Genomic DNA, 14679 nt, shown 5'->3' with positions numbered 1-14679 from the left:
AAAAAGGCATGGTCTTCTTAAGACATGCTTTTCCACGCCATTGCTCCTCGCTTTGACTCTCTCACTCTCTCTCTCTTGCTCACTCACACTCACACTCCGACTCCGACACCGACACTCGACAATCGCGTGATTCTCCGTCGCCGGCACCATCCTCGCGCGATCCTCACTCTTATCGACGACGGTCGGCGTTGTTCATCAGGTATCGCCTCTGAAGCTTCACTTCTCTCTCACTTCTCTCTCTCTTCGTTTGCCTATCTGTAATTTTGAGGGGTTTTTTTTTTTTTTTTTTTTTTTTTTTAATTTGTTTGAATTTTTTTCACATTTTTTATTTTGGCGTAGCAATATAGATCGGAGTTCAGTATGTAAAACAGTCTTTTTTTTCAGTGCATGTTTTGCTTTGAATTTCACTTTCTTTATTTCTAAAACCCTCTTTGGATTTCTCTCTTGGATTTGTCATTTCGTTTCTATGTATTTGGAAGCTTTTGGAAATATTTTAGGGCTTTGTTGTCTTAGCTTAGCCCCTACCAAATTTTGAGAAAGTAGTAAACGTATTCATGTGATCTGTGTATCCGTCGGGTTTTAGGAGTTTTTTTTAATTTTAATTTTAATTTTTATGATTTGTATTATTGCAATAGTTTCATATTGCTTTTTTTTTTTTTTTGGGTAACAATTTAGTGTACATCTGCTTATATCAGCTTCTGCCTAGCATTGAGTATAGACAATAAAAATACAGAGGAAGCAGTAGAAACACCCATTTTTTTTGGTTTTATATGTTTCACGAGTTAACACAGCCTATGGTTTTGTTTAGTGATGAGCACTATGGTATCAGCCACTGTATATTTTCAATAATGTTGTTTATCATTTTTGGATGATGTTTATGCTTGATACAAATTATCCCTACCAAGTGAGTTACCACTGTTCTTTATACATATTCTGTTTTTACGTTCCTTTCTTCCTTTGTTAGTGTTGTGTGTACTTGTGATGCACTGCCTTTTTTTTTTTTTTCTTCTTCTCAATTTTTATTTTCACCATAAAAATTAGAAATGCATTCTGTTCTGTATTCTTTCAATCAATCAGCTGAGAGTTAAGTCCTGCAATCCTTTTTAGCTTTTGAAACTTATGAGATACACTCATTCGTTCTTTATAAAAGCATTCTTGTTTATTGAATCTATTTACTAATTAAAAAGGAAAACCAACTTGTTATGATTCTTAAACAAAGTGCTTTCGTAACAAATTAATAGATTTCATGTAATTAATGCAATGGCTTCCCTCTACAATATTTGTATTTAGATGTAGACTAATATTGTTTTTTTCATTCTTATTCATTATTTGTTTGACCCCTGCTATTTAAAATCTCTGGCTCCACCCTTGTTTGTTGTGTTATAGATGGTTTATGTTTGACCTAACAGCCTTCTGTTTCTGCTTTGTTTGTTTTCTGGGAAAATTAAGGTAATAAAAAAAGGACCTGTGTTTTCCTCAACTCTGTTGGAGCTAATATCCTCTTTTAACTGTGCCTTTATTTATATGTTTATTATCTTCGAGCTTTGTAACTTTTACCATTGAAATGTGTGCACTGTGCAATCATATTATGATTTCATACTTAATAGTGATAGTGTAATAAAATTGCACAAACGGCTTTAGTCTGTGACTCTTTGTCTACCAAAAAAAAAGAAGAAGGAAAATAGCAATGCTCCTGATCCTGGAAGATAATTTATGTTCAAACTTCTAAATTTTTTTATTGTGACTTTTGTTTGCTTTCTAGGATGAGTTCGAGAAGAGGTGGTGGAAATCCCAAAGGAAAAGATGTCTCTGAAATTAATAGCCCCAAGGTTGAGCAGTTGAGTCATGGTGTAGCAGACATTAATCTGGGCTCAGCACAAGATGATGGAGAGTGGGAGGTAATTGCCAGGAAATCAAAGAACAGAGCTGGAAGCAGTGCTGCAAAACAATGGGGTTCCCAAAATTCTAATTCTAAAGCTTGGGCACCAGCAAATGTTCAGAAGCCAAGTATGTGGAATAGTGGTGGATCAGGACGGGCACCTGGTAACTCCTGGCCTTCACAAACTGCTGATTCTAGAAAACCAGCCGGAAGAGGAAATGTATGGCAGCAATCATCCACTAGGGGTTTCGAAAACAACTCTGTGGCCACACAACATGTAATTCCCCCTCCACTCAACAATGGATGGAACTGGCAATCTAGAGCTGGTTTCACTCAACCCGAGGGTTCAGAAGATGGCCAGGGCAAAGATGACAAGGACAGCCATGTCTCTGCTGCTGCTGCTGATGATGATGATGTTGATGAAAATTCTGATGCTTTGAGTGATACCGATGATGAGCTATTAAGTGATGAGTTTGACTCGGATTCAAGTGAAAAGAGCCATGGCACTCGAAAGAAGAGCAGATGGTTTAAGAAATTTTTTGAGATTTTGGATAGTTTAACTGTTGGTGAGATTAATGATCCTGCTAGGCAATGGCATTGTTCTGCATGCCAAGGTGGTCCTGGTGCCATTGACTGGTACCGAGGCCTGCAGCCCCTGATGACACATGCCAAAACAAAAGGATCAAAAAGAGTGAAACAACATAGAGAGTTTGCAGAACTTTTGGATGAGGAGTTGCGGAGGAGGGGAACTACAGTTGTACCTGCTGGTGAAGCATTTGGTAAATGGAAAGGTTTACAAGATGAGGAAAAGGATCATGAGATTGTCTGGCCACCAATGGTTGTCATTATGAATACTAAACTTGAGCAGGATGAAAATGACAAGGTATGATTTATGTTTTTCTCACTTGAAATTTGAGATGATATTGGAGTCCATTTTATATAATCAATTTTCTATCACAAGTACAGTTGCATTGTCATAATTTGTTGCTAAAGATTCCTTGATTTGGTATCATTCTAATCCTTTTCACTTTTATTGCTTTGAATTTCAGTGGATTGGTATGGGGAATCAGGAGCTTCTGGATTACTTCAGCTCTTATGCTGCTGTGAAGGCGCGACACTCATATGGTCCACAAGGACACCGTGGGATGAGTATTCTGATCTTTGAAGCCTCGGCAAGGGGTTACTTAGAGGCTGAGCGCCTGCACAAGCATTTTATAGAGCAAAGGACAGACAAGGATGCTTGGCATTGCTGTCGTGTCTTATTTCGTCCAGGTGGGAAGCGGCAGCTCTATGGATACATGGCGATGAAAGAAGACTTGGATACATTCAACCACCATTCCCAAGGTCTCTCTCTCTCTCTCCCCCTCTCTCAAACTCTCTCTCTCTGTGGCTTTTGTTGAACATTTTGCATATTGGTTACGGGGTCTTCATTTAAATCCCTTAAGTACATTTTGTAACTTTGATGCATTAGACTTCTCTCTGCAATTAAGATTCATGCTAATGTTGTATTTTTGGTGTCTGACATGTTTTATTACTAATTAGGTAAATCCAAGCTTAAGTATGAGATGAGATCTTACCAGGAGATGGTTGTGAACCAAATAAGGCAAATGAGTGAGGACAACCAACAGCTTATTTGGTTGAAGAACAAGGTTGCCAAAGAACAGAGGCATGCGAAAGCTCTTGAAGAATCTCTTGGTATAGTTAGTGAGAAGCTCCGGAAGACAACGGAGGAAAATCGGATTGTGAGACAGAGAACAAAAATGCAGCATGAAGAGAACAAGGAAGAGGTAATATTCCTTATGTAGATATATAATTATGCCCCTAGATTAGGATGGAAACTGTGGTGTGGTTTAAACAACAATGTAGACACTACTTCCATATTCTGGTATGGATGTCTTTAAATTAAAAGTTAGAGTAGAAGTCAAGTCAAGAGGTTTATGACTTTGTTTGAGGGTGTGAATGGGTTTTGAAATTGTTATAACCAATCTGTTTGTTCTAAGTGGTTTAACCATCCTGTTTGTTTGAATGGTTATAGCCAATAGATTTGTTTGAGATGATTATAATTTATAACCTAACCAATTTATTTGTTTGAAATGATTTTAACTAATACTTGTCTATAATGGTTATAAACTTATAAACAATCACTTTGCTTAAAATGAGTATAAAAATTTGCGCTGCACTTTGACAAAAGACCATTGGTTAGAGGCTTTTTCTTGTGCGTTTGTTATCATAATTATATTTTTTCAATTTTTATCTTTTATATATGTATATATATATATTTTTTAACTGTTTTTACACTTGCATCCAGGTTTGACTGATTTGCAGTTGATATTTTTAAACATGTTGATGTGCTTACCCATCACTTTTCTTTTTAGTTGTGGCTTCTAAATCTTTTATTCTTTTCTGTATTTGTTGTTCATTTTGGCAGATGTACTTACTCTTTTATTTTATTTCATTTTATTTATCTATTTATTTTTTGTGAAAAGATGTATCTCCAAGAACAATTTTTCAAAGACCAAATCAGAATCATTCAAGAATCAAGAGATGCAAAGGAAGAAAATTTCGAGAGGCTGCAGCAGGAGGAACGTGACAAAGTGAAGCAGTCATATGTCAGTCCTTCAAATGCAGAGAAACACAAAAACAGGTAACTGGATGTGTTAAAAAGAATTTGGCTGACTAAAGAAAGCTAGGACTCCTATTCTGGTTTTATATTGGAAAGCCATGTGGTGCTTTCGATTTTTTTGATTTATACTTGTTTCATACTTCCTTATGGCCATAGGTCGGAGGAATTTAACAACTTCATCAAGTTCCAAGAAAAAGAGATGGAAGATTTTGTGGCACAGAGGGATCTGCTGATGAAATCTCATTTGGACAATCAAGCTGCAATGAAGCGGAGGCATTGGGAAGAAGAGGTAGAGCTGGAGAAGGAGTATGATGCCAAATTAACCCAGCTCATGGACAAATACGCCCCGCATCACCCTGAAGATACTGCCAATGGCCTTTGATGGTGAGATCTTAGTCGAGTGCATTTACTTATGTGGAGAGAGAGAGAGAGAGAGAGAGAGAGAGAGAGAGAGAGAGAGAGAGAGAGAGAGAGAGAGAGGAACACCTGCTAAATTTGGTCTCTAGGAAACTTTAGGGAAGTTTATCTTTTGTTGCCTGGTTAATGATATATAGCTTCAAAGAATTTTACTGAAAAGAAAAGCAGAGAGACAGCCATTAAAATGGAACTGAGGTTGGCAGTACTCTGAATATCTTTTGTTTTTTTGTTTTTTGTTTTGTCTGAGTACTCTGATTATCTGAGGTTGCTTAACATCTGCTGTTAGTAATACCCGAAATTATTTATGATGATACTCTACATTCTTTTTTTTCTTGTGGTATTGTGATCCTTGAGGAGGGCTGTACAGCTGGAGCCCAAGAAAGAAAAAGGATTAATTAGAAATAGTCCTAGCTTTAGCCATACACTCGAAGGCATCAGCAACCCAGTAACAATTTGCTCACACAAGAACCACAACACAAGCCATATTCTTGTGAATGATATCAAGTTATGAATGAGGTTGTAGAGGTGATGGTTAGAAATAAGACTAGCATCCTGGGAATTACATTCCACATCCGCATGCGTAGCTCCTTCATTCCAGTGACTATCTGCAGGACTTATGTGGACCTTTTCAACAATATCGTTTAAGTATCCTTAGTTAACACTAGAAAATTGTAAGTGTTATAATAATTTTAAGGGTTAAATACAAAAATGGTCTATTAACTGTACACCGATTTTTAATTTGGTCTATTAATTATAAAAAGTATCAATTTGATTCATGAATTTTTTAAGTTGTACCAAAGCAGTACAAAGAAATTAATGGAACTGGTCACATGAAAATGTGATAAACCAACTAAAATGTCCCTGAAAATGTGGTCTCTTACTGTGTACAGGATCATTTTCTGTTAAATTATTCGATGAAAGTTAACATTTGTACTACTTTGGTATAACTTGAAAAATTCGTGAACCAAATTGACACTGTTTATAGTTAATGGATTAAATTGAGATTAACTATAAAGTTCATAGACTATTTTTGTATTTAACCCTAATTCTAATAATAAAAATAACAATGAAATTATAATTTAAAAAAGGCTTTATTGCATAAATGTCGTCCAAACTATGACGGTTGTGCACAAATGCTGTTGAGAAAAAAGTTATAAAAGAATTGTGATAATTTGCCATCTAATCTTTCAAAACTGAGCAAATTTGTGTCAAATTTTCTGTTAAATATATTATGTTAAATCAAGAATTTTAAATAATTTTTTATGTAAATATAATTAAAAATAAAGCTTAAAAATACCACAACTAAAAACCAAAATTAATATTTTTAAAAACTTTGAATAAGAAAGAAAAACTTGGGTTCTTCTTCCCCACCCAGCACCCCCCGATCCCCTCCCCCCTGCGGCTCCTTTCTCCTGCCCAACCTAGCCACCTGACCCTGGTGCTCGTCACCCCGCATCCCCCCCTCGGCACCCTCTCTCCCCGCAACACCTGCCCTGGCGTTCCTTCTCCCACACACACACACCCCTGCACCACCCACCTAGCCACCGCCCTTGTAATAACCTAGTTTTAACCTAAAGTAAATTGTGTTTATTAAAATAATTACTTGTATTTATATTTAAGTATACTTATAACTTATTTATATGTGTGTTTATTAACATTAACTATATTTCTAATTCTATTTATATTTTTATTTATGTTAAAAAAAATTAATTAACGTGTAGAATCTACACTTTTCTGTTTTCTTTAGTTGTTTTAAAATTTAATTTTGATTGGTTAATAGGGAGGTGAAGTATTGAGCAGTGGACTAAGTGTGGTGTGTGTTTGGTGTGGCGGTGGAAGTGTGTGTGTGTGTGAGTTTAAAGACTGGGTTTGTAGTAAACCCAGCAAAACCTTAAAATGAATACCCGAAAAACCATAGAAAGCCCAGAAAATCCGAGAGAGAGAAAAAGAGAAGAGAAGGAGAGAGAGAGAGAGAGAGAGAGAGAGAGAGAGAGAGAGAGAGAGAGAGAGAGGAAAGAGGAAGAAGAGGTAAGCTCCACCTCCATATACTCTGTTTATCTTTGAATTTGATTTTTGTGATGATATCTGTTTTGGTGAGGTTTATTTAGTTATTAGAGTTGTCTATAGGATCATAAACAACCTAGATGACTAAGATGAATGAAGGAAAAAGAAGATAGCTGATCTAGGAAAAGGCGAAAGCAAAGGCAAAGGACAATCTAGTGGGTCACAAGGGCACAGAGGACTTGTTACCAATGTGGAGTTATATGACATTTCAAGAACCAATGCCCACAGAGGACTGGAGCGCAAGGCACTCCACAGCAAGCTCAAACTCCACAAGCCAATGCACAGACACATGCACTTTTTCAACAGCAAGCATATCAACAACCTTCGCATAATTGAGCACAAGGATAAGGAAGATGACCTCGACCTCGACCTCAACCTCAACAAGGAGCAAGAGCGTATGTACTCCATGGAACAAATGATGAGGCATCATTAGATGGTAAGTTACTTCTGTCTAATACACTTGCCAATATTTTGTTTGATATTGGTGCAACGCATTCTTTTGTATCTGTTTGTCTCGCTAAAAAGTTAGGATTGCGATTTGAACCATTGGTAGTTCCGTTGGATTTGATCATACCTATTGGAGACAATGAGGAGATCAACAGAGTTTTTAAAGACTGCTAGTTAGTGATACAAGGATTTGCGCTATATGCGGATTTGTATCCATTAAGATGGTGGAATACAACCTAATCCTAGGAATGGATTGGTTAAGAAGGAATCTGACGCAGCGTAACACGCAATTAAAATATATTAGGGATAACCAGCGTTAATCTCTAAAAGAATCTGGAATCCACCAGAGAAATGAGAGAAATCTCAAGGTTTTCTGATTGAAAATAATAAAACTGAATCTTACAAACAGCCAAAAGGTTGTTTAAATACGTTCAGAACCCTAGACGTTCGAAATTCAAAACGGAAATAAAAATGGAAATAAAGTGCAATTTAGGAAACTTATTCAAAAACACTAAATTGCTTATTTGAAGCCCTAAACGAAGGAATTTGGCCAAAATAGGCCCTCGAATCAGTATGTCATGGGCCAATTTTTGACACTGGGCCGGGCTGAAGCTTGTTTCTTTTCTTGGGCTTCTGGCGGTCGAGTTGTTGCATGAACCGTTCTGCCATTTGTTCTACATCAGAATCAAGCACAAATCAATTGCGAGAAGATACGAGTTCGTATCGCAGAACCTAGTGGAAAAAAAGTAGTGTTTAAATTGGACAAGGAAGTAATTTCTCAAAGCCCACTATGGAAAGTGAGCCTTGAAAGTCGAAGAACTTCACAATGTTCCTCGATTTGGAGTAGCCATGGAAGAAGAAAACTTGAGAGAGAGAGAGAGAGCGAGAATGGTTGGGGTCATCAAAGTTTGCCGATTGGAAGGGGTTGGGGTATCGGGAGAGAGGCTGATCGAGTAGAAGGAGGAGAGAGAAGGGGTGTGACGACGAAACTGAGAGAATGAGCGAGAGCGTAAGGCCTTGCTATTTCATGAAAAAGCCAAGGCTCACGGTAGACTAGAAGTTGACTGCATCAGGTGCGGCGCATATGGAGATGTACGAAACGACAAGAGTGGTTGAACTACACCACCGATCTGGTCTAAACCAAGAGATTTTTTTAGGGCCCTTTAATTAGAAGTCCAAAATGAAAAAGAAAGTTAAGCCAAACCCCAGCCGATCAAAAACTTAAGTAGAAACTCAAACTGTCCACTGAGCGCTCGGCATTTGCAGATGCAACACGCATCTGCAAGCAAAAAAAAAAAAGCATCGACAAGCAAACAAGATGCATTTGCAAGAAAAAAAATGCATCTACAAGCAAAAAGATGCATATGCAAACAACTACATCTGCATGTACTGAGCGCTCGGTAGTGTAGTTTTTTTTGCTCTATATCCGCCTACACGAACAAATTAGGCTGAAACTTAATTTTTTATTTAGCTTAGTTTCTAGTTAAAAATCTTTCAAAAATTGGGTTTATAAGTAATTTATTATTGTTTTTATTTAATCAAAAAATCTTAGTATTAGTTAAATAAAAAAAATTTCCTATTTTTTCCTTTATTAAAAATTGTGGGTGGTTGATTGTAAATTTTTTTTTTGTGCTAAATGTGCACCCGGTATTAATGCAAAAACTCTTATTTATGATGTATCCTATTATTATTATTATTATTATTGTTGTTGTTGTTGTTGTTGTTGTTGTTGTTAAAAAAATTATTTAAATATATTCAATATTGGTTTTATCTTGAAGATCTTATAAAAATATTTACAATGTATAATTTTCATAAATATTAAAAGAGTGCTGTTATTCGAATCTAATCTTTTTTATCAGTAGCTCAAACACACTGTTTACACTCACATTCATTTTAAAAAATGTTAAAACTTATTAGTACACCTAACATATTTTCCTAAACTACCCTAACTAAAACTCAATAACTAAGTCCAACATAACGTACACCCATCAATTATACTCACTATACCCAACAAACACACCAAACCCCAACATCATCACACCACCTCCCAAACCCAACACCATCATGGGTACATTTTTGAGAGAATTTCGTTTTGTTCTTACTGCTACGTCTGCCAAGTGAGTGTACAAAATTAGCGGTGATGTGCATGGTTAAGATTAATTTGGGTGTCAAATAATATATTAGGAGTTTATTTGGGGGTTGAAAATGGGGTTTATTAATTTTGTTTCTTTTTCTTTGTATATTTGTTGCCCAACAGTCCATAAAGTCAAGCAAGATGCCATATTTTCCATTTGATTCTTCACTGTACAGTGGCTTGCCATGAAAGAGATGATCGGGTCAAGTAGAAAAAGTTGATTTTTTTGCTTCTCTTCACCACTCCGTAATAGATCATGGACATAAGTATTTTTGAGAGATAAAAAGTGTTTTTTGTTTTCTTTGTTGGAGTGAGCGAAATTAAATGGAGAAAAAGTTCACTCCTTTCTGTCCTCAAAGGCAACATATCGGAGTGAACGAAATCAATTTCTGGTTATAGGGGAGATGTTGGGTCTACTAAACTATTAGGTATAGTAATAGTGTTGAGTATAGTTTAAGTTAATTATATTTTAAAATTTTTAATTAAATATTTATCTTTAACAATTAATTTATATTAGAATAAAATTAAAAATTAATGTCATTAAATTATTGGGTTACTAATAAAAAAATTGAATCTGAATAGCGATATCCATATTAAAATTTATAAATTATAAGTAAATGGCTACTTAATCCTAATCAGGCATATTTTATTTTGATACAAAAATTTGATATGAGTGCTGCTATTTGCACACTTTTTTTTTTTTTTTTTCACATCCTTAATCACTTAATTAGTGAGTTTACTCCTAAAGCCCCAATGTGAAAAATACTAAGGACAACTCATTTAGACACCCATCTTCTCTCTCTTTTCTTCATTCTTCAGCCTTTTCATTTACACACACCTGACCCTGCACAGAGCCTTCTCATCACCGGCCACCTCCCGGCGAGCAGAGACCACCGGCGAGCTTTCTTTGACAGTGCAGAGCCCCACCATCCTTCCACCACGCGGCTAGGTGCCCCACACGCGCGAAACCAGCTCGGAAAACAGTCCCCCGCCCTTCTGTATCTTTCTAGTCCGATCGACCACCCCTACCACACACCCCATCTTTCTCTCTCTTCTTCCCTCGATCTCTCCTATCTCCCTTTCTCTGCTCTGATCGACCACCTCGACCAGGCCCTCCGACTTCTCTCCTCTCTCCGGCGTCTCTTTCATCTCTCCGGCTTCTCTCTCCTTTCTCCAGCTTAGGTCGTCCAATCTGTAATCTCCGGCACCAACTCCATTGACCAGCGCCAATTGAGAGAGTGGGTTCGGGAGAGAGAAAGAGAGTGAGGAGAGAGAGTGGGTTTGGGTGTGGCTGGATTGATAAGCCAGAGAGAGAAAGGGAAGGAGGAGAGAGAAGGAAAAAGAGAGAAAGGTAGGGTTGGGGTGCTGAGCGCGGTTGTGTGGGTGGCTAGGGTGGGAGGTGTTAGTTGTGGTGTGTTTGATGGTTTGGATGTTGGGTGGGGTGTGTGGAGTTTAATGGGTGGGATGAGTGTACAATGAGAAATTTGGTGAGATGATTTGTAATAACCAAGGAATAAAATTTCGGGTTTCGAGGAAATTTTGATGGAAATTTCGACGGAAATTTCGAAGATTTTTAAATTTCGACAAAAATTCGAAAGAAACGACGGAAATTATTATCAAAATACTAAAATTTTGAATGAAACTTCACCATATGTTTATTTAACATATTATCTACTACATTGATAAAAAACATTGAAAAAAACCAAATTATATGGTAGGTTTCATGTGATATGTGATGAATATAATGCGCGCTGGAGGCAAATACTGTTAAAAAAATGCTTCACTAATTAATAATTACTTCAATAACACCTCAATTTTATTTTTACTATAATATTTCCACATGAATTACAAAAGTAATCAATACCACATAGAGTTTCTAGGAGGTTCAAAATTTCCGCTGTCTTCAGTATCATCATGTCCAGAGTAGGTGTAATGTGAAAAATAATCATCCCAAGATACTTCTCCAGCATAATTTTGCATGTCATCACCAAGCTGGATCACGTGATCTCCCTCCACTGGCCATTGAATTCTAAATTCTTAATAACAAAAAGACATACACAGTAACACAAGAACAATAACAATTAACAAGAGAGTTAAATTCTATATTAATATCATATCAGTATATCACCAAGAAATTAATATCATATTAGTTATTAACTTATTAGTTATTACTAATTGGTAATTTCATATCATATTGATATTACCAATTGGCAATTCCATATTACTAATTTGTAATTTCATATCATATCACCAATTTCATTTTCATATTAGTATATTACTAATTTCATATTAATTATTAATTTATTACCAACTCCATATTAATTTCACTAATTCTAAATTACCAATTCGGGAATTCCATACATGATACATATTAGATTATTACTATTAACAAATCATACAAATTCCATATTAATTATTAACAAATCATACCAATTCCAATTCCATATCATATCACCACTTTCAACTTCCATAGTTCCATATCAATATTTATATATCATACAAATTACACAAATCATACAAATCAAAATCAACCTAAAATTATACAATCAATTCCAAAATTATACGATTAAAGATTCAAAATTAACCCAAAATCATACAAATTATACAAAACAAAATCAACCCAAAATCATACAATTAATTCTAAATCTATATAAATCAACCCAATATCAATATAATTTATCTTATATAAATCAACCTAAAATCATACAATTAATTCTGATCCTTAAATATTAATAGGTAATGATAAATTGATAATAAAATTTGTAACTTTGTAAGTTTGTAAATTGTAAATTTGTAAGTGACTAACTGACTAATCAACCATTCAACCCAAACAGCCAAACTTAAGTAGCTTTGTAACTTAAATATTACTTACAGAGTTACAGACTGCACAACAATATAAAATCTGTTGTTTTGATAGAGTCGAATTTATTTTCTTTGTAGTGCACAATGGCAAAGGTATGCTGAAAGTGCCAGACTTCTCTATAATAATAATAAAGAAAAAAAAAATCAGTTAGCACGTGCATAAGAAATTGATATGATTAAGTGAAAGTTGCCAATTAATTAAGGTATATCCGTATATATTATTAAAATGGCACAACACGCACCCAAAACAAAACCAAAGTGACTGAAATATTCCCTTTTGGTTTTTGAAGGGAATGTAATGGTTTCCTCTAATACATTGATTATATGGGGTGATGTAAAAGGGGGTTGGCTTTTAAGAGGAAAGAGGGAACTTACAGTAACAAATCAACCCAATTACCAAAACAGCAAAACTCCAAACTGATTTCGGGGTTCACCGGTTCAGACTTAAGAGAGAGAGAGGGGTCGGAGACTCGGCGTGGCTTCGAGGTGGCCAGGTCGAAGGTGGCCGGAGACAGAGCAGTCCGAGAACACAAACAGAGAAGATAGAGAGAGAAGAGAGAGATCGATGACTTCGGCCTTCAGTCCAGTCCAAGAAGACGGAGGAGAGAGGCGAGCCGGCGGCGCTGCAGATCTCGAGAGGCGAGCGACGGCGTTGCAGATCGACAGAGGCGAGCGGCGGCGAGCTGCGGCGCTGCAGATCGAGAAGGGTGTGCGACTGGCCGACTGTGCAGGTGAGAATATGAGGGTTGGTGGTTAGTGGGTTACGGCCTTAGCTGGGTAGCCTGGGTTAGCTGGGAAATTTCGTGGAAATTTCCCTAAATTTCCACGAAATTTCTCTCAAATTCAGAAAATTTTGCATTTAAGGGTATTCGAAATTTCGCCCGAAATTTCGATTATTCTCCGAAATATTCCGAAATTTTGTCAAATACGTGTTAAAATTTCGGAACCCCTTAAAAACGAAATTTAAACCCTTGGTAATAACTTAGTTTTTAATTTTGTTAAATTAATTTTAATTATATTTGTTTCATTATTTTTGTAATTATTTAAAAAAAAAAAATTACGTGTAGAAGGCAGTATGCTTCTACACTCTACTGTTGTTCATTGTTTTAAAAAATTCAATTTGATTGGCTTATTTGGAGGTGGCTGTGCAGTGTGTGTGTGTTAGGTGGTGGCAGTGGTGTGTGCTTGTGAGTGTGGCGGTTGTGTGTGTGTGTTTTAATCAAAACCCCAGCCAACCCAAGAACCAAACCCAGCAGGAAAACAAAGAGAAAAACCGAGAGGGAAGAACCCAGCCAATCCAAGAGAGAGAAAGAAAGAGAAAGAAGAAGAGAAGAGAAGAAAAGAGGAACCAAAGAGAGAAAAAGAGAGAGAAGAACACAGAAAAGGAAAGGAGAGGAAGAAAAGGTAATTTTCAGTTTTCTTGGATGCTCTGTTTTCTGTGATTTTGATTTTTAATTTTGATTTCTGTTTTGGTGAGATTTATTTGGTGATAGGAGAAGTATTTGTGACCTTAAGAACCTATGATTTGAAGGTGAAGTGAAGGATTTGAAGGTTTTAGGTGTAAAGAGCAAATTTTCAGTTTTTAAGTTTTTGAATTTCTTTTGATTAGATTGTATTTTTCTTGTTTTAAATTGAAGTTTAAGTTTTAATTTATCATTTTTTAGCCTTAGGAACCAATTTGAATGGGGAGAATAGAAGAGAAATGAGTTTGGTTGAATTTTAGGGTGCGTTTTTTGTAACATTTTACAAAACGGTTTTTCATTTTACAAATTCAAAAAATGACAAAAATGTGTTTGGTTGCCGTATTGAGAAAACAGTTTTTGAAAAACACAAAATAGAATTTCTAGTTTACAGTGTAAATTCAAAAAACGACTAAATGATGTTTTCAGTAAATTTAGAAAACATAGATAACGCAGATACAAATAAATAAAAAATTACAATTGGAAAAAAAAAAAAAAATGTGATCTGCACCTCCTCCCCACCTAGCCAGACCCACCTCCGGCGGCAGCCCTACCCCCCGCCGCTGCCCACGTCACCCATCTCTCTTCATCTCTCCTCTATTTCTCTATTTCTTTTTTTCTTTTTTTTCTCTCTCTCTTCCCATATCTCAAAATATATACTTTGTAATCCCTCTATAGTTTCCAATTCCCGCTTCAATAAACGGATCAAGACTCTCCGTAACATCCATGGCAAGAAGCTCACGAACCTTAACAACTTTTACATAGAGCAAATACACCCTGTTCAACTAGATCA

At 36.1% G+C, this 14679-nt stretch overlaps 1 protein-coding gene across 1 annotated transcript; it reads left to right on the top strand.

Moving 5' to 3' along the window:
- Positions 1–5224, top strand: LOC147291732 (protein SUPPRESSOR OF GENE SILENCING 3-like). The gene is made up of 6 exons (XM_086236219.1): positions 1–199; positions 1763–2762; positions 2929–3223; positions 3422–3666; positions 4366–4523; positions 4659–5224. The coding sequence occupies exons 2-6, from the start codon at positions 1764–1766 to the stop codon at positions 4882–4884; spliced, it is 1923 nt and encodes a 640-aa protein (XP_086092345.1). The 5' UTR covers positions 1–199; position 1763; the 3' UTR covers positions 4885–5224.
- The last annotated feature ends 9455 nt before the right edge of the window (positions 5225–14679 follow it).

This window comes from Dryas octopetala, chromosome 3 (genome assembly GCF_963921425.1).
Source record: "Dryas octopetala chromosome 3, drDryOcto1.1, whole genome shotgun sequence".
In the NCBI taxonomy this organism is placed as follows: Eukaryota; Viridiplantae; Streptophyta; class Magnoliopsida; order Rosales; family Rosaceae; genus Dryas; species Dryas octopetala.
Note: the sequence above shows the minus strand (reverse complement) of the source record. Positions and strands in the feature narration are given on the sequence as shown.

Coding starts and splice junctions, on each gene's coding strand:
- LOC147291732 (XM_086236219.1), top strand. CDS start 1,764: ATGAGTTCGAGAAGAGGTGGTGGAAATCCCAAAGGAAAAGATGTCTCT. Junction 2,763..2,928: donor AGCAGGATGAAAATGACAAG/GTATGATTTATG, acceptor TTTGAATTTCAG/TGGATTGGTATGGGGAATCA. Junction 4,524..4,658: donor GCAGAGAAACACAAAAACAG/GTAACTGGATGT, acceptor TTATGGCCATAG/GTCGGAGGAATTTAACAACT.